Source organism: Petromyzon marinus, unplaced genomic scaffold (genome assembly GCF_048934315.1).
Source record: "Petromyzon marinus isolate PM22_M1 ecotype Great Lakes invasive population unplaced genomic scaffold, UKy_Petmar_22M1.pri1.0 PM_G_Scaffold_42, whole genome shotgun sequence".
In the NCBI taxonomy this organism is placed as follows: domain Eukaryota; kingdom Metazoa; phylum Chordata; class Hyperoartia; order Petromyzontiformes; family Petromyzontidae; genus Petromyzon; species Petromyzon marinus.
In genome coordinates this window covers 891,472-913,697 of record NW_027422994.1, presented here as the reverse complement: position 1 = coordinate 913,697, position 22,226 = coordinate 891,472, and the positions used below count along the sequence as shown (strand labels likewise).

At 46.8% G+C, this 22,226-nt stretch overlaps 1 protein-coding gene across 1 annotated transcript; it reads left to right on the top strand.

The window, feature by feature from the left end:
- The first annotated feature begins 10,038 nt into the window (after nucleotides 1–10,038).
- Nucleotides 10,039–21,983, top strand: LOC142917115 (uncharacterized). Its single transcript, XM_076061808.1, has 4 exons — nucleotides 10,039–10,149; nucleotides 15,447–15,510; nucleotides 17,837–18,275; nucleotides 21,768–21,983. Exons 3-4 carry the CDS (start codon nucleotides 17,877–17,879, stop codon nucleotides 21,981–21,983), a joined length of 615 nt encoding a protein of 204 aa, XP_075917923.1. The 5' UTR covers nucleotides 10,039–10,149; nucleotides 15,447–15,510; nucleotides 17,837–17,876.
- The last annotated feature ends 243 nt before the right edge of the window (nucleotides 21,984–22,226 follow it).

Sequence of the window (22,226 nt, the reverse complement as noted above, 5' to 3'; positions counted from 1 at the left end):
TGCCGACCCGGCAAACCTTCGCGCGCCCAAACAATTTGAAGCCAACTCAGAGGCGCCGCAATGTGACTCGCTCTGCGAGGGTCGGCCATTCTCCTGGCACCGGGAAACCGCGGGACTTTCATCCCAGAGACCCTTCGGATGAAAACCCGTCGTGACGGGCAATCCCCCGCCAGGACGCTATGTGCGGGCGCTGCAGGTGCGTGCTCGGTGTGGGGGGCCACGGGGGAGTCGAGGCGCCGGCAGAGTTGCTCCGAGACCGTGGCACCACAACGGATCGGGAATTGCGTTGAAATCCGGCTCGCGCAAAAGCACAAAAGGGGCGACCCAACGGAGCCCGAAATCATGTCGATTCGCCGAGTCGACAAATGTGCATATTGCCCCCTGGGATGGCAACTGACAGTCGAATACGGAAAATCGTGATGTGAACAGATTCTCTTTATGTGCGACACAACTTCACGCCACATGGTCCCACGGGGAAAGAGGGTGACATAAATTAATCTTTGGTTTTTTCGATAAAGTCACATATAAATAAGAAATAACAAAACATAATTATGTTGTTTTGTTATTTCTTATTTATACGTGACTTTACCTAAAAAACAAAGATTAATTCCTGCAGTCACGAAAGCTTCGAACCAAGTTTAGGGTGGCATAAGTAAATACAAAAACGAACCAGTAAACCATTGGTGATTGATCAAAGCTATGAAGGCGATGATCCAGGAAAATGATATTATGATGCTGTGGTAAAAGGTAATAAGTTACTCGAAAGTGCCTGGCCGTGGGAACGTTGGTAATGATCAGGATAATACCCTAACAAAACAGGGAAGTCTGAAATATGTTGGCGTGTAAATCAGCATATCAAATTAAATCCACAGAGGAGGGAAAGAAGGATCCCAAGCATGCGACACTCAGAACCAGAAGTGGCAGAGACTCGGCCGAGAGAGTGGAGAGAGAGAGAGGAAGAGACTTTTCAGGACTTTATTTCCACTAAAAAAATAACAAAAAAACATTACAGGAAAAAAACACCTAAATTGAAAATCAATAAAACATCAAACTCTTAACAGCGGTATGTGCATGAAATACAAATGGCACTGGGATAGAAGCTGTGGAAACGAGGCAGTGCACGGACATCTCCGTGTGCAGCAAAGTTGTTCAAGGGTTTTTCAATTTTATAAAGAATCAAATGTTTTGACATCAGAATGCGATGTGCACAATATATATATATTTTTCTCCTGTATAAAACGAAATGTCAAACACCTGAATTCGTTTTTTCTTCAAGGATTCTGTTGTCGTAGCTACGTATGCAGTCTGCAAGTTTTTTTTTATGTGGGCACTTGCAAATATTGTCTGGGTACATGAAAATATTTCTTTGAAAATGTGTCCTAGACACTATATTTGTAAGTTAATAAAAGTAAAATTGAAACATTAGCACAATGTAGATTTGTATATTGTAGGGTAGAAATATATTTATCATAGCAATTATCAAATATTGGTTAATACAATTTATATTTTTACTTAGAATACTTTAGCCATGCAATAGACTAAATATAATGCTCGTGTTTTTAAAGAAAATAATATATTTACCAGGATTAAAGTTGTGCGAAATATGTTATAAAATCTGAGGCTTGGAGAATTGCATGCTGGGAATGAAATTGAGACAGAAAGGGGTTAATGCATGCCTTGCAGAGCAGGCGCACGTTACAGAGATTATTGACAAAACAGAATGCGATGTGAACAAAATATATTTTTCTCCGCTACATTTTCAAAACGAAATGGCGTTGACATGTCAAACGCATGAATTAGTTTTTTCTTCAAGGATCCTGGAAGAGGCGGCTGGGAGGCGGTGTCGCGGCAGGGGCTGGGCACATTCTCAGAGGATTCGCCTTGGTGAGGATGTTGTAGGCGTGCTGACACGCCACCTCCCGTGCTCCCTCCTCGCTGGAGCTCAGAAATGCGGGGAAGATGCCGGTGCCTTTTCCCATCCCGGGAATCGACACCTTATAGAGGAGGCCCATGGGTATCCCGGGCTCCGAGTGAGCGTGCAGCTCGAAGATTGGGTAGCTGACGCCGGCGGTCCGGCACAGCATCCGCAGCCGCACCTCCCACGACAGCATGGCCGCCTCCGGCAGCGCCTCGAGAGCAATGGGCATAGGCCGCAGGTGGAGAGGTACCCACCACAGCCACGTACGTGCCCCCCAGCCCTCAAACAGGCTGTGTGCGGCTTTGCCGGTGGCCGTGCACTCCGGCTCCGGCAGGTCTGGCACCGCCGCCTCCTCCTCCGCGTCTTCCGTTGCCGCGGCCGCAGCTACCGTTTCCCACTCCGGGATGGCCCAGTCCACCTTGATGGTCCGGCCCCATGGCCGGAAGTTGATTCGAAGGAGCTTCTTCCTGGCCATGGCGGCCGCGCGATGGCTCCCGTACTCGATGAACGCATAGCCTCGGTTGAGGGTTTTGTCCCAGCGACAGACGCTCATCTTGACATCCGCCACGCCCTCTGTGGCACCGCTCATCGCCATCATCACCTCCGCTCGCTTCTTGTCCTCTGGCAGCCCCCCAATGAAGAGGCGGCGATTGTCCACGCTGAAGCAGACTGCAATGCGGCGTCCGGGACGGATCTCGAATTTGTCGAGTTTCTTGACGGCATCCGTGGCTTGGGCGAGCGTCGCGTAGGTAGCGAACGCATAGCCGCGGGTCTCTCCGCTATGCTCCATCATGAGGCGGAGCTGGTAGAGCTTCCCCACCGTCTCCAGCACGGGCACCAGCTCATCCTCGTAGAGGTCGCGCGGGATCCTCACCAGAAACACCTCGCAGCCACGGGCGGGAGGGGGCCCCTGCCAGTCGGGTGGCGGTCCGAACTTCCTCTGTCCGTTCTCCTGGACAATGTTGTACCCCGTGCTCAACATGAGGTCCAGCAAGACCTTCATAGAGGCCATGCCGAGCACCGGTGGTTTGGCTGCTACGGTGGTGCTGGGGCAGCGGCTTGGGGCCCGGTGGAGCCCTTGACACTCCGCGCGGTCGCCTCGTGCCGACAAAGCCACGGGGGGAATCAACTCCTGAAGAGCCAAAACCCCGGCAGGAACTCGCTACAGGCCAGCAGTGAAGAGAGGAAGAGAGAGAGTGGAGACGGATGGAGAGAGAGACACGTTTAAGCAGAGCTACCTATATAAACTCGCAAAATCACAATAAACTTAAAGATAAACCCAAGAAACTGTGTCCTGACTTTAGTACCGCCCTGTATAATAATCATTACCCCTCACCCTCTGTACACTCCCCCACCCCGCAGTGCCCCTCCTCACTCATCCACTCACTGATCCACCCACGCACTCACTCACCGAGTCGCTCACACACTCACCCACCCACTCACTTACCCACTCACCCATTCACTCACCCACATGCCCACTCACTCAGCCACTCACTCTCTCTCACCCACCCACTCACTCACCCAATCACTCACCCAGTCGCTCACACACTCACCCACCCACACACTCACCCAGAAACTCACACACTCACCCACCCACTCACCCAACCACTCACCCACACACTCACCCACCCACACACTCACCCAGTCGCTCACTCACTTACACACTCACCCAGTCGCTCACACACTCACCTCAACAACAACAACCGCCATTCACCACTAAGTGGCGGTGACGTCACCACGACGCTTGTGCCAGGCTATGTGCACCCTGAGGCCACGTGAAGTGTCGAACGCCCGCTGACAGGTCACGGGGCAGACCCAGGTGCCATGGGTCGACTGACTGAGATGACTGGCTGATGCACCACCTGTGCCCCCTACTGTGCCAACCTGCTGTGCTTTAGCCACCCGGCGCTCCGCTCGTTGTGGTGAGCGTCATTCCTCCACCCTCCGTTGTTGTTGGAGGGCGACTACCTCCAACTGCCCACTAGCGTCCTTCACGAGCCTCCTCCACAGAGGCCGATCTTGACACCGCTGGTACCAGTCATCGGCAAGTCCACTCAGCTCCACGTCCTCCCGTACCACATCACTCCATCTCTTCTCTAGCCCGGGCCGCGCCCGTTTAGCCCCCTCGATCCGGCCGAACAAAAGCTGTTTCGGCATGCAGTGGCTGGGCATGCGGGCTACATGACCCAGCCATTGCAGCCTTGCCCGCCGGTGGTCCCCCTTCTTAAAAAGGGGGACCACCAGGGCATCCTTCCAATCCTGCGGAACCCGTCCAGTGGTCCAGACTGTTGTTATGATGTCATATAGGGCAGTCAGTGCACAAACGCCACCCTCCCTCAGCATTTCGCTTTGGAGATCATCTCTGCCTGCTGCCTTTCCTGGTCTCAGACTCCGGATCGCCCTCAGTACTTCCTCAACAGATGACACCTCAGCCAGCCACTCACAGGGGGTGACTTCTTCCAATATTTGAGGCACCGCAGCCTCAGCAGGGTCATCCTCACTTTGTGCCACGATGTTTTCCTGGCTGAAGGATTTTCCCTCCCCCAGGACCTCACAGAAATGCTCAGCAAATCTGCAAACCTGTTCATGGGGGTCGGAGATTGGATCACCGTTTTTTCTCCTGATGGTAATAGGTGTGGTGCTGCAGGTTACTTTTTTGATGGAGTTAAATAGAAATTTGTGATCACGGGCCACTGAGGCAGACTCCATCTCCTCAGCAACCCGCGACCACTACCCATCCTTGCAGCGCCTCACGGCTCTCCGAACCTCCGAGCGAAGGCTGCGGTAAGCCTCCTCATTCTCTGACGTGGGATTCTGTAGCCGATGACAGTGGGCCTGTCGCTTTTTCTCAACCATCCTGAACACCTCCTCTGTCAGCCAGGGTCTCTGGGGAGGTCTGGACCGCGTGCCCAAAGCAGCCATTGCAGCTGCATGAGTCACAGTCCTAAACCTCGCCCATTTACCCTCGACATCAGGAGGAGTCGGGGACGATGCCAATCCCAGCCACAAGCAATGATTAAATTCTCGCTTGCAACTTTCATCAGATAACTGAGATCAGGCCACTTTAGGTTGGAATGGGGTCCTGGGTGTACACCCACCACCGGAGTAGAAGAATGGCAGGCGCATCTTACAGATGACTAGTCGATGGTCAGAGGGCAGATCAGTTCCACGGTAGGTCCTGGTGTCAAGGACATGGGCTCGCATCCGCTGGTCCGTCACTATGTAGTCCAGCAGATGTTCTTGCTTGGACCCGGCATGCATCCATGATGTTGTGTGAATGCGCCGATGCCGGAACAGCGTGTTGGTAATTACAAGCCCATGGGCTGCACAAAAATCTAGCAGCCTCCTACCGTTGTTATTGAGCTGATCTGGTCCATGCCCTCCAATCACTCCAGACCAGGTGCCAGCATCATGACCAACTCGGGCATTGAAGTCACCCAACATGATGACTCTATCCCGAGGGGCCACTTTAGCCAGCACCTGTGACAGGAGGTCATAGAAGGCATCTGACTCATCGGCTTTGCCTGCATCCCTCCACGGATGTTCATCTTCGGTGGGGGCATAAGTAACCACGACCACCATTCCTCGCCTCCGGTTGATGGGAAGGCGAGCCCAAAGTAGCCTGGGGCTTACAGCTTCCCACACCTCACCACCATGCTCCCACGCCCCCTTCATTCTTTTGTTCAAAAGAGCCACACCCTGTTGTTTGGCAGTCTGCTGCCCCAAGTAGAGGACTGTCCACCCCTCATGGTGGCAGGAGCCAGAACCGGTCCACCGGACCTCCTGAATGTCACATAGATCCAGGCGGTACCGGTCCAGCTCCCGACAGAGGAGTGGCAGCCTCTCCTCCGCAGTGAGCGTTCGAACATTCCACGTGGCCACCCGTAGTGGTTTTTCGTTGTTTATGGAGGAGCCCCGAGGGTAGATATTCAATCTCCTGGCTCCGCCAATTGGGGTTTGGCCAGGAAACGTCATAGACGCCTGGCCCCCGGGGCCTCCGGCACAAGCTTATTAGTTACATATTTCAGTTTAACTCGTGGTTTAGTGGTAATTAATTGAAGGTGGAGGGGTTACCAGCCCCTCGCACCCGTCCAGAGCCCCCGTTTAGCCCCTGTGGTGGACACAGATGCCATGAGGGGAGGAGCCAATCGAAATTGGACCTCCCCCCACAGCACTGTCCACGACAGAGTTACCCGTCCGGCACTCACACTCACTACCCACTCACCCAGTCGCTCACTCACTCACACGCTCACCTACCCACTCACAGACACACACTCACTTACCCAGTCGCTCACACACTCACCTCACACACTTACTCACACACCCACCCACTCACCCAGTCGCTCACTCACACACACTCACTCACCCAATCGCTCACATACTCACCCAGTTGCTCACACACTCGCTCACACACTCACCCACACACTCACTACCCACTCACCCAGTCGCTCACTCACTCACACGCTCACCCACCCACTCACACACACACATTCACTTACCCAGTTGCTCACACACTCACCCACCCACACTCTCACCCACTCACCCACCCACTCGCTCACTTACTCGCCCACTCACTCAGCCACTCACCCACCCACACACTCACCCAGAAACTCACACACTAACCCACCCACCCACTCACCCAACCACTCATACACTCACTTACCCAATCCCTCGCCCAGTCTCTCACATACTCACCTACACACTCACCCACCCACACACTCACCCACCCATATACTCACCCAGTCGCTCACTCACTCACACACTCACCCAGTCGCTCACACACTCACCTCACACACTCACACACCCACCCACTCACCCAGTAGCTCACTCACACACACACTCACTCACCCAGTCGCCCACATACTCACCCAGTTGCTCACACACTCACCCACACACTCACTACCCACTCACCCAGTCGCTCACTCACTCACATGCTCACCCACCCACTCACCCACCCACACACTCACCCAGAAACACACTCACCCACTCACCCAACCACTCATACACTCACTCACCCAATCACTCGCCCAGTCGCTCACATACTCACCTACACACTCACCCACCCACACACTCACCCACTAACCCAGTCGTGTTCCGTGTGTGTGTTCCGTGTGTGTGTTCCGTGTGTGTGTTCCGTGTGTGTGTGTGTTCCGTGTGTGTGTTCCGTGTGTGTGTTCCGTGTGTGTGTTACGTGTGTGTGTGTTCCGTGTGTGTGTGTTATGTGTGTGTGTGTGTTCGGTGTGTGTGTTCCGTGTGTGTGTTCCGTGTGTGTGTGTTCGGTGTGTGTGTTCCGTGTGTGTGTGTTATGTGTGTGTGTGTTCCGTGTGTGTGTGTTCCGTGTGTGTGTTCCGTGTGTGTGTTCCGTGTGTGTGTGTTCCGTGTGTGTGTGTTCCGTGTGTGTGTTCTGTGTGTGTGTTACGTGTGTGTGTTCGGTGTGTGTGTTCCGTGTGTGTGTGTTACGTGTGTGTGTTCGGTGTGTGTGTGTTACGTGTGTGTGTCCCCTGTGTGTGTTCCGTGTGTGTGTTCCGTGTGTGTGTTACGTGTGTGTGTGTTCGGTGTGTGTGTTCCGTGTGTGTGTTCCGTGTGTGTGTTCCGTGTGTGTGTTCAGTGTGTGTGTTCCGTGTGTGTGTGTTACGTGTGTGTGTCCCGTGTGTGTGTTCCGTGTGTGTGTTCTGTGTGTGTGTGTCGTGTGTGTGTCCCGTGTGTGTGTTCCGTGTGTGTGTTCCGTGTGTGTGTGTTACGTGTGTGTCCCGTGTGTGTGTCCCGTGTGTGTGTTCCGTGTGTGTGTTCCGTGTGTGTCCCGTGTGTGTGTTCCGTGTGTGTGTGTTTTATGTGTGTGTGTTTGTTCCCCAGTGTATGTGTGTGTGTATTCCGTGTGTGTGTCCTCACTCGCGTGTGTGTTGAGATACGTGTCACACACGAGATGTTAACTACGTCGCCTGGTCTACAGGAGGTAGTGGGTTCGATCCCGACCCTGACGCCTGCTGCTGCTGCTGTATATTTAGAATTTGCGTCTCTCCCCATGGTCGCGTGGATTTCTCTCCGGGCCCTCCGGTTTTTTCGCCCTACATTTAAAGTCAACATCACCACGGCGCATTCACGGCGTTTGGCTGCCGACGTTGTCCACGCGACAACACGCCGCTTGCTTGGAGGGGCGATCATTTGTGGACAGGTCGCTCCTAAAAGAAGAGAAGCTAACAGCTCAGTGGACCCCTTGCTTGTAGGTAAGTTTCAAGGGCTTGCGCCGAAGGTTTTTTAAGGTTAAATTGTCGATTTAAAGCTTTCGTGACTGCAAGGATTCATCTTCTTTGGTTCTTTCGGTAAAGTCACCACGTAGAATGAGAATAAAATAATAAATTGATCAAATAAAATAACGCAATAAAATTATCACAACGTTTCGGCCAGACAGTCTCGTCCCTTCACCTGAAGGCCGCTTGTGTTGTGGCCGAAACGTCGTGAGAATTGTATTGTGTTATTTTATTTTATCAATTTATAATTTTATTCTCATTCTACGTGGTGACTTTACCGAAAGAACCAAAGAAGATATTCGGCTTCTGTCAATTTCCGCGTAAGAAGACATTTAGCTGAGCTATCATTTCTGGCCAGGTCGCTTGTGAAAAGGGCCTGTACACTACTACAGCTTTTCCTGGTAAAATAAAAAAAGTATATATAGTTTCGTTTAATTGTTTACTTTAACCGCAAATACATCTCTAATAAAGAAGGGATATTGCTCTCTGCCATGAATAAAGCCTCAATGCCCAAATATTGTCTTAAATAATTCCGGAGAGATCTCTCTGCTGTACGAAGAATTGCCATTTCCCCAAAACGTGAATTAATATTCACAATCTTTGCCTCGTTGGGGAAGTGATAGAGGCCCCTCCCCCTCCTCCTCCCTCTGTCCAATCGCGGCGTTGCCTCGCTGGTTGGCCCCTCCCCACGCCCCAATGCGACCCGAGCTAACCGCTCGGGTCGCAGTCGCCTCGCTGACGATCTGAGTGCGAAGTTCAACACAGAGAGAGACACAGAGAGAGACAGAGAGACACAGAGAGACACAGAGAGACACACAGACAGACACAGAGACACACAGAGAGAGACACACAGAGAGAGACAGAGACACACAGAGAGAGACACACAGAGAGAGACACAGAGAGAGACACAGAGAGACACACACAGAGAGACACACAGAGAGAGACACACGGAGAGAGAGACACAGAGACACACAGAGAGACACAGAGAGAGACACACAGAGAGAGACACAGAGAGAGAGAGACACAGAGAGACAGAGAGAGACACAGAGAGAGACACAGAGAGAGAGACACAGAGAGACACAGAGAGAGAGAGACAGAGACACACAGACACAGAGAGAGACACACAGAGAGAGACAGAGAGAGACACAGAGAGAGAGACACAGAGAGACAGAGACACAGAGATAGACACAAAGAGAGAGACACAGAGAGACAGAGAAACAGCGAGAGACAGAGACAGAGATAGATAGAGAGACACAGAGAGACAGATAGAGAGAAACAGAGAGAGACAGAGACACAGGGAGACAGACAGAGAGAGAAACACAGAGATAGACAGAGAGACACACAGAGAGACAGAGAGAGAGACAGAGACGGAGAGAGAGATAGACAGAGAGAGACACACAGAGAGAGAGAGACACAGAGAAAAACACAAAAGACACAGACAGAGACACAGAGAGAGAGACAGAGACACCGAGGCACACAGGGATAGACAGAGAGACAGACAGACAGGGATAGACACAGAGACAGAGAGAGACACAGAGAGAGGGATAGACAGAGAGAGAGACACAGAGAGACACACAGGGATAGACAGAGAGAGAAACAGAGAGAGAGAGAGACGGGGATAGACAGAGAGAGAGACAGGGATAGACACAGAGAGAGACACAGACAGAGAGAGGGATAGACAGAGAGAGACACACAGAGAGACACACAGGGATAGACAGAGAGAGAGACACACACAGAGAGAGAGACGGGGATAGACAGAGAGAGAGACAGGGATAGAAACAGAGACAGAGAGAGGGATAGACAGAGAGAGACACAGAGAAACACACAGGGATAGACAGAGAGAGAGAGACACACACAGAGAGAGACTGACTGACTGCTGCTGCCCGCTTGATCGTTGCCCCTGCCGCGTGTTGTAGACGGGGTGGCTGTTTGCGTGAAGAAGTTGCCGCGTGCAAAGCGTCGCTAAGACTGCCGCCACGTTTGGTGAGTCCCTGTGCCGAGTCGGGCGACTGCCGCCGTTCGTCGGCGTTCGTCATCATCGTCGTCATCAGTAGACACGTGGCATCGTCATCATCGTCGTCATCAGGTAGACACGTGGCATCGTCATCGTCGTCATCAGTAGACACGTGGCATCGTCGTCATCGTCGTCATCAGTAGACATGTGGCATCGTCATCATCGTCATCAGTTGACACATGGCATCGTCATCATCGTCATCGTCAGTAGACACGTGGCATTGTCATCATCGTCATCAGTTGACACATGGCATCGTCATCATCGTCATCATCAGTAGACACGTGGCATCGTCATCATCGTCATCAGTAGACACGTGGCATCGTCATCATCGTCATCGTCAGTAGACACGTGGCATTGTCATCATCGTCATCAGTTGACACATGGCATCGTCATCATCGTCATCATCAGTAGACACGTGGCATCGTCATCATCGTCATCAGTAGACACGTGGCATCGTCGTCATCGTCATCATCAGTAGACACGTGGCATCGTCATCATCGTCGTCATCAGTAGACACGTGGCATCGTCATCATCGTCGTCATCAGTAGACACGTGGCATCGTCATCATCATCATCAGTAGACACGTGGAATCGTCATCATCGTCAGTAGACACGTGGCATCGTCATCATCAGTAGACACGTGGCATCGTCATCATCGTCGTCATCAGTAGACACGTGGCATCGTCGTCATCGTCATCATCAGTAGACACGTGGCATCGTCATCATCGTCGTCATCAGTAGACACGTGGCATCATCATCGTCGTCATCAGTAGACACGTGGCATCGTCATCATCGTCATCATCAGTAGACACGTGGCATCATCGTCATCGTCATCAATAGACACGTGGCATCGTCATCGTCAATATACAGTTTATATACACACGTGATATACAGTTTATATACACACATAATATACAGTTCATACACACACATAATATACAGTTTATATACACACATAATATACAGTTTATATATACACATAATATACAGTTTATATACACACATAATATACAGTTTATATATACACATAATATACAGTTTATATATACACATAATATACAGTTTATATACACGTAATATACAGTTTATATACACACATAATATACAGTTTATATACACACGTAATATACAGTTTATATATACACATAATATACAGTTTATATACACACATAATATACAGTTTATATACACACGTAATATGCAGTTTATATACACACATAATATACAGTTTATATATACACATAATATACAGTTTATACATACACATAATATAGAGTTTATATACACACGTAATATGCAGTTTATATACACACATAATATACAGTTTATATACACACATAATATACAGTTTATATACACATAATATACAGTTTATATACACACGTAATATACAGTTTATATACACACATAATATACAGTTTATATACACATAATATACAGTTTATATACACACGTAATATACAGTTTATACACACATAATATACAGTTTATATACACATAATATACAGTTTATATACACATAATATACAGTTTATATACACACGTAATATACAGTTTATATACACACGTAATATACAGTTTATATAACACGTAATATACAGTTTATATATACACATAATATACAGTTTATATACACACGTAATATACAGTTTATATACACACATAATATACAGTTTATATGCACACGTAATATACAGTTTATATACACACATAATATACAGTTTATATATACACATAATATACAGTTTATACACACGTAATATACAGTTTATATACACACGTAATATACAGTTTATATACACATAATATACAGTTTATACATACACATAATATACAGTTTATATACACACATAATATACAGTTTATATACACACATAATATACAGTTTATATACACACGTAATATACAGTTTATATACACACATAATATACAGTTTATATACACACATAATATACAGTTTATATATACACATAATATACAGTTTATATACACACGTAATATACAGTTTATATACACACATAATATACAGTTTATATACACACATAATATACAGTTTATATACACACATAATATAGTTTATATATACACGTAATATACAGTTTATATAACACATAATATACAGTTTATATATACACATAATATACAGTTTATATACACACGTAATATACAGTTTATATACACACATAATATACAGTTTATATACACACGTAATATACAGTTTATATACACACATAATATACAGTTTATATATACACATAATATACAGTTTATACACACGTAATATACAGTTTATATACACACGTAATATACAGTTTATATACACATAATATACAGTTTATACATACACATAATATACAGTTTATATACACACATAATATACAGTTTATATACACACATAATATACAGTTTATATACACACGTAATATACAGTTTATATACACACATAATATACAGTTTATATACACACATAATATACAGTTTATATATACACATAATATACAGTTTATATACACACGTAATATACAGTTTATATACACACATAATATACAGTTAATATACACACATAATATACAGTTTATATACACACATAATATAGTTTATATATACACATAATATACAGTTTATATATACACATAATATACAGTTTATATACACACATAATATACAGTTTATATATACACATAATATACAGTTTATACATACACATAATATACAGTTTATATACACACATAATATACAGTTTATATACACACGTAATATACAGTTTATATACACACATAATATACAGTTTATATACACACATAATATACAGTTTATATACACACATAATATACAGTTTATATACACACATAATATACAGTTTATATACACATAATATACAGTTTATATACACATAATATACAGTTTATATACACACATAATATACAGTTTATATACACACACGTAATATACAGTTTATATACACACATAATATACAGTTTATATACACACATAATATACAGTTTATACATACACATAATATACAGTTTATATACACACGTAATATACAGTTTATATACACACGTAATATACAGTTTATATATACACATAATATACAGTTTATACACACGCAATATACAGTTTATATACACACATAATATATAGTTTATATACACATAATATACAGTTTATACATACACATAATATACAGTTTATATACACATAATATACAGTTTATATACACATAATATACAGTTTATATACACATAATATACAGTTTATATATACACATAATATACAGTTCATATATACACATAATATACAGTTTATACATACACATAATATACCGTTTATATATACACATAATATACAGTTTATATACACATAATATAGAGTTCATACACACACATAATATACAGTTTATATACACACATAATATACAGTTTATATATACACATAATATACAGTTTATACATACACATAATATACAGTTTATATACACACATAATATACAGTTTATATACACACGTAATATACAGTTTATATACACACGTAATATACAGTTTATATACACATAATATACAGTTTATATACACACATAATATACAGTTTATATACACTTAATATACAGGTTATACACACACATAATATACAGTTTATATACACACATAATATACAGTTTATTTACACTTAATATACAGTTTATATACACACTTAATATACAGTTTATACATACACATAATATACAGTTTATATACACACGTAATATACAGTTTATATACACACATAATATACAGTTAATATACACACATAATATACAGTTTATATACACACATAATATAGTTTATATATACACATAATATACAGTTTATATATACACATAATATACAGTTTATATACACACATAATATACAGTTTCTATATACACATAATATACAGTTTATACATACACATAATATACAGTTTATATACACACATAATATACAGTTTATATACACACGTAATATACAGTTTATATACACACATAATATACAGTTTATATACACACATAATATACAGTTTATATACACACATAATATACAGTTTATATACACACATAATATACAGTTTATATATACACACATAATATACAGTTTATATACACATAATATACAGTTTATATACACACATAATATACAGTTTATATACACACACGTAATATACAGTTTATATACACACATAATATACAGTTTATATACACACATAATATACAGTTTATACATACACATAATATACAGTTTATATACACACGTAATATACAGTTTATATACACACGTAATATACAGTTTATATATACACATAATATACAGTTTATACACACGTAATATACAGTTTATATACACACATAATATATAGTTTATATACACATAATATACAGTTTATACATACACATAATATACAGTTTATATACACATAATATACAGTTTATATACACATAATATACAGTTTATATATACACATAATATACAGTTCATATATACACATAATATACAGTTTATACATACACATAATATACCGTTTATATATACACATAATATACAGTTTATATACACATAATATAGAGTTCATACACACACATAATATACAGTTTATATACACACATAATATACAGTTTATATATACACATAATATACAGTTTATACATACACATAATATACAGTTTATATACACACATAATATACAGTTTATATACACACGTAATATACAGTTTATATACACACGTAATATACAGTTTATATACACATAATATACAGTTTATATACACACATAATATACAGTTTATATACACTTAATATACAGGTTATACACACACATAATATACAGTTTATATACACACATAATATACAGTTTATTTACACTTAATATACAGTTTATATACACACTTAATATACAGTTTATACATACACATAATATACAGTTTATACACATAATATACAGTTTATATACACACACATAATATACAGTTTATACACACGTAATGTACAGTTTATATATACACACATAATATACAGTTTATGATGTATAAAAGGGAAATTTGTGAATGTGTGTCTGTTCGAAATGTTTAGCTTACTTTCCAACATGCAACAAACTTGAAATTTGGCACCTGGGTAGCTTCCAGACTGTACACAATGCAACAAGTATAAAAATAGACTTTTGTATATATTAATATTAGTCACGGCAAGTGAGCGGTGACGTCACATCTGTGATGTCACCTGATGACGTCACGCATCCCCCCACCCTCCGCGTAGGCCGTGTGATCCAAGCCAACCATCATCATCACACATCACATCACAAGCATTTGAATTTGACCAGGTAAGGTCCCACACTGAGTGAGAACCATAGAGACCCATACTCACAGAGAACCACACCCACAGAGACCCATACTCACAGAGACCCATACTCACAGAGATCCATACTCACAGAGAACCACACTCACAGAGACCCATACTCATAGATACCCACAGAGACCCATACTCACAGGGACCCATACTCACAGAGACCCATACTCATAGAGACCCATACTCATAGAGACTCACTGAGAACCACACTCACAGAGACCCATACTCACAGAGAACCACACTCACAGAGACCCATACTCATAGAGACCCACAGAGACCCATACTCACAGAGACCCATACTCACAGAGACCCATACTCATAGAGACCCATACTCATAGAGACTCACAGAGAACCACACTCACAGAGACCCATACTCACAGAGACCCACACTTATAGAGACCCATACTCATAGAGACCCATTCTCACAGAGACCCCTACTCACAGAGAACCACACTCATAGAGACCCATACTCATAGAGACCCACAGGGACCCATACTCACAGAGAACCACACTCACAGAGACCCATACTCACAGAGACCCATACTCATAGAGACCCACAGAGACCTATACTCACAGAGACTCATACTCATAGAGACCCACAGAGACCCATACTCACAGAGACCCATACTCACAGAGAACCACACCCACAGAGACCCATACTCACAGAGACCCACAGAGACCCATACTCACAGAGACCCATACTCACAGAGACTCATACTCATAGAGACCCACAGAGACCCATACTCACAGAGACCCATACTCACAGAGACCCATACTCATAGAGACCCATGCTCATAGAGACTCAGAGAAAACCACACTCACAGAGACCCATACTCACAGAGACCCACACTTATAGAGACCCATACTCATAGAGACCCATACTCACAGAGACCCATACTCATAGAGACCCATACTCACAGAGACCCATACTCACAGAGAACCACACTCATAGAGACCCATACTCATAGAGACCCACAGAGACCCATACTCACAGAGACCCATACTCACAGAGACCCATACTCACAGAGACCCACACTCACAGAGACCCACAGAGACCCATACTCACAGAGACCCACACTCACAGAGACCCATACTCACAGAGACCCACAGAGACCCACACGCACAGAGACCCATACTCACAGAGACCCACAGAGACCCACACTCACAGAGACCCACAGAGACCCATACTCACAGAGAACCACACTCACAAAGACCCCTACTCACAGAGACTCACAGAGACCCACATTCACAGAGACCCACAGAGACCCACAGAGACCCACACTCACAGAGACCCACAGAGACCCACACGCACAAAGACCCACAGAGACCCACACTCACAGAGACCCACAGAGACCCACACTCACAGATACCCACAGAGACCCACAGAGACCCACACTCACAGAGACCCACAGAGACCCACACTCACAGAGACCCACAGAGACCCATACTCACAGAGACCCATACTCATAGAGACCCATGCTCATAGAGACTCAGAGAAAACCACACTCACAGAGACCCATACTCACAGAGACCCACACTTATAGAGACCCATACTCATAGAGACCCATACTCACAGAGACCCATACTCATAGAGACCCATACTCACAGAGACCCATACTCACAGAGAACCACACTCATAGAGACCCATACTCATAGAGACCCACAGAGACCCATACTCACAGAGACCCATACTCACAGAGACCCATACTCACAGAGACCCACACTCACAGAGACCCACAGAGACCCATACTCACAGAGACCCACACTCACAGAGACCCATACTCACAGAGACCCACAGAGACCCACACGCACAGAGACCCATACTCACAGAGACCCACAGAGACCCACACTCACAGAGACCCACAGAGACCCATACTCACAGAGAACCACACTCACAAAGACCCCTACTCACAGAGACTCACAGAGACCCACATTCACAGAGACCCACAGAGACCCACAGAGACCCACACTCACAGAGACCCACAGAGACCCACACGCACAAAGACCCACAGAGACCCACACTCACAGAGACCCACAGAGACCCACACTCACAGATACCCACAGAGACCCACAGAGACCCACACTCACAGAGACCCACAGAGACCCACACTCACAGAGACCCACAGAGACCCATACTCACAGAGACCCACAGAGACCCATACTCACAGAGACCCACAGAGACCCACCCTCACAGAGACCAACCCTCATATGGAACCATACTCACAGAGACCCACCGAGACCCACACTCACAGAGACCCACAGAGACCCACACTCACAGAGACCCACTGCTTGTGACACAGGAGGGCCGAGCGAGAATCCGAGCGGTGACAACCGCCGGCCATGGACAGGGGCCGAGGCGGCGGCGGAGGCGGAGGAGGCGGAGGAGGCGGAGGAGGCGGAGGAGGAGGAGACCCGAGAAGGATCACCGACATCTCGGCCAGGCTGAGGCAGCTGATTGTCCCCGACAGGGGGCGGCCACTGGCCAGGGAGGGCCGGCACCCGGAGGGCGCCGGCGGAGCCATGGGCCGCGGGGAATCGAGGCGGGAGAGGAGCGAACGAGCGAGGCAGAGGGACGCGGCAGAGCGGGCGAGGGAGGCGAGGGAGCACGACGCCTTCCTGAGGGAGCAGCATGCGATGAACCAGAGGTTCGCCGAGAGGCGACGGGAGCTCGTGAGCCGGGGGGTCAACGTTTACTTCAATCCAGCAGAGGAGGCGTGGACGGCCGCCGGGGGGGGCATGGCGGGGCGGGGGGGGAGAGGGGGGGGGAGGAGCAGAGCGGGGGGAGGGGGGGTGAGAGAGGAGGCGGCGAGAGGAGGGGCGGGGGGAGCGGAGGGAGGGGTGGGGGGATGGGCGAGGGGGGAGGCGCAGAGAAGATCGGGGAGGGAGGCGGGGGGTGGAGCGGGGGGAGGAGGGAGAGCCGAGGGAGGAGGGGGCAGGGAGAGGGGTGGGAGGGTGGGTGAGTGGATGGACCGACTGAGACAGGTCGTGACGCCGAGATGGAATCGTCATTCCGGGAGGGGGGGGTCAGGAGGGGCGGGCACTGGGTGAGGGAGGGGGTTCACTCTGACATGGGAGAGGCCAGTTCACCATGGGGGGGAGGGAGGGGGTTCACTCTGACATGGGTGAGGCCAGTTCACCATGGGGGGGAGGGAGGGGGTGTAGGTGTGCGGCTCGCTCCAAGCGTCTCGGCTTCGCACCGTGCTGTTTGGTGTCGTGATGTCTCCAAGTTCTTTCGGTAAAGTCATCACGTAGGTAGGTATAAAATCAAATAAATTAAATCACGTGACGTTTTGGGCGCAACACAACAAGCGTCCGTCATCAGGTGGGACAACCATAGCAAGAGACAATTGCTGAAGTGGGCAAAAGGGTTGCCGTGACAAGAGGCTATGTAGGTAAGAGGGGGGGGAGGAGCCAGGGAGGAGAGATAGAGAGAGGGGGGCATGGGGTAGGGGGAGTGGAGTGCTGCTAGAGGGATTAAGAAACTAGCAATGAAATGCCGGGGGGGGGGGGGGAGTGGGCGGGGCTGGGAGTGGGAGGCTGAAGAAACTGGAGATGCGGATATGAAGGCAACATCCTTCCAATGATTGCTCAATTTGTATCCATCTTCTCGGTTGAAGTTACGTCTAAGTTTATATATCTGGACGGCTTCATGAACAAACCTTTGATAGTAGCCTGAAGGTTTGCAGAGTACCGTGGTCTCGGAAAAAAACGAAATCATGAGAGCCCACAGCGTTATAGCAATGGTCAGCCACGGCCGTGTTTCAGATCTGACTTGTGCTCGCGAACACGGTCCGAGATATGTCGTTTCGTTTCCCCAATGTAACAGCCACCACAGGTGCAACTTCGTTTGTAGACTCCAGGATATTGCATGTCAGGAATGACATCCTTTACCGATGGGATTAGATCACGGATTTTGTGTGCTGTACTGAATTGGACCTGGATCTTGTGTTTGTTTAAGATTTTGGAAAACTTTTTGGTAACGCCTGCTATGTATGATAACGTGATGGTTTTGATCGGCGTCTCAGGGGGTTGTTGCTCCATGGTTGGAGAAACATGATTGGAGAAACACGGTTGGAGAAACAGCTTTGCGAGTACCCATTCATCTTGAGGGCCTGGTGTACGTGTTCCAGTTCACTGGCTAGGTGGTGTTGGTCAGAAATACAGTGGGCCCTATGGTGTAGTGTTTTGATGAGGGAATGGGTACTCGGACCGTATTATTCGCAAAGTTGTTTCTCCAACCATGGAGAAACAACCCCCTGAGACGCCGATCAACACCATGACGTTACCATACATAGCAGGCGTTACCAAAAATATTTCCAAAATCTTAAACACAAGATCCAGGTCCGATTCAGTACAGTACACAAAATCCGTGATCTAATCCCATCGGTGAAGGATGTCATTCCTGACATGCAATATCCTCGAGTCTTCAAACTAAGTTGCACCTGTGGTGGCTGTTACATTGGGGAAACGAAACGACATATCTCGGACCGTGTTCGCGAGCACAAGTCAGATCTGAAACACGGCAGAACCAATACCTCCGCCGTGGCTGACCATTGCTATAACGCTGTGGGCTCTCATGATTTAGTTTTTTTCCAAGACCAAGGTACTCTGCAAACCACTATCAAAGGTTTGTTCATGAAGCCATCCAGATATCTAAACATAGACATAACTTCAACTGAGAAGATGTATACAAATTGAGCAATCATTGGAAGGATGCTATTAACCAGGTAAAACCTTAACTGCTTTATGGTGTTGCCTTCATATCCGCATCTCCAGTTTCTTCAGCCTCCCACTCCCTGACCCGCTCACTCCCCCCCCACCCCCCCCCCCCCGGCATTTCCTTGCTAGTTTCCTAATCCCTCTAGCAGCACTCCACTCCCCTACCCCCCACACCCCCCTCTCTATCTCTCCTCCCTGGCTCCTCCTCCCTCTCTTACCTACGTAGCCTCTTGTCACGGCAACCCTTTTGCCCACTTCAGCAACTGTCTCTTGCTGTGGTTGTCCCACCTGATGACGGACGCTTGTCGTGTTGCACCCGAAACGTCACGTGATTTAATTTACTTTATTTTATACTTACCTGACTTTATACCTACGTGATGACTTTTACCGAAAGAACCAAAGGGTGTGGCTCCCCTGCAGTCACGAAAACCTAGAATCTTGATTGAATGCCTCCAAGTGTCCCCAGGTCTCCGCGTGGAACCCTGAGGAGGTTTCCGCCTCTTTGCGTTCGGTCGCCTCGGACGTCGCATGGCCGCCGCCGTCGGCGGTCGCCGCCGTTGCGAGCCGGCGAGGGGGCCGGAGCGGGAGAGGGGTGAACGCGCCGATTGTCGCTGGGCGCGCGTTGATTAAAAGCGGTGCAAAATGTGTGGAGGGTAGAACTAGATTGTGTTCGTTGTGGACACGAAGGCCGCCTCGTTCCTACGGTGGGGCTGGTTGACTTCACTCGCAGAAAGTGGTGCTCGCTTCGCGACGGCCGGGAGGTGTCGACGACGGTGACGATGGCGGGCCGAGTCGACCCCCGACCGGGGATTGAACTGACACCCTTCATCGTCGTTCGACGGTTATCATTTGTTGACGGCGATTGTTTTAACGTCACGTTTGAAGTTGCCTTTGCTGAACGCGCCGATTGTCGCTGGGCGCGCGTTGATTAAAAGCGGTGCAAAATGTGTGGAGGGTAGAACTAGATTGCCGATATGGAGTTTTACGTAAAACCTAGGGAGCATAACCCCAACGCTCGACTTGATGTTCAGGTTAAGGTTCAGAGGAAATTATTTGGTGGTTGCTAAAAACTATTTTGAGTTTCAAATATTCTGTCTTCAAAAGGTCGACCGAACATGCAAAACTGGTGGCCAACTACAAGAAACGTCTGACCTCTGTGATTGCCAACAAGGGTTTTGCAACCAAGTACTAAGTCATGTTTTGCAGAGGGGTCAAATACTTATTTCCCTTATTAAAATGCAAATACATTTTTGACATGCGTTTTCTGGATTTTGTTGTTGTTATTCTGTCTCTCACTGTTCAAATAAACCTACCATTAAAATTATAGACTGATCATTTCTTTGTCAGTGGGCAAACGTACAAAATCAGCAGGGGGATCAAATACTTTTTTTCCCTCACCGTAAGGAGGGGTAACACTAACAGGAATGTGCGCTAACGCAATTTACCTAACAGGGAGGGCTACCGAACGTTCGAAACAAAAACCCTTTTAACGATTAACCCCTGAACCGCGAGGGAAGCGTAACAATTTCCGACGGATCAACCAGAGGCCACGGCCCGGCTCGCGGCTGCGACCACCCGCCAGACGGCGTGGGAACACAATTGAATGACAGGAGGGAGCGGTCCAGCGGACCGAAGCAACTCTTTGCACGAGCCATCGCCGCCAGTCCCCCCATCTCGAGCAGGAACTTGCGCGCTGGGGACCACTGGGACATTACGCAGATGGCCTAATGGGCGCAGCCCCTGCCTTGGAGGAGAAGATGGCAACCCGGCCTCCACACGTGGTCCATCACAGGGAGTGATGGGATCCTGCGGGCGACGCAGCAGAATCCTCCTGAAGCACAACTTCCGGGCTCACCCGCCCCGGCACGTCGGACGCATCAGACACCCGCCGCTCTGGAGCCGGAGACGAACCGTCTACATGTGGCGGGATGTAGGGGGGGGCTTTAACCACGACGGAGGCACAAACCAGCG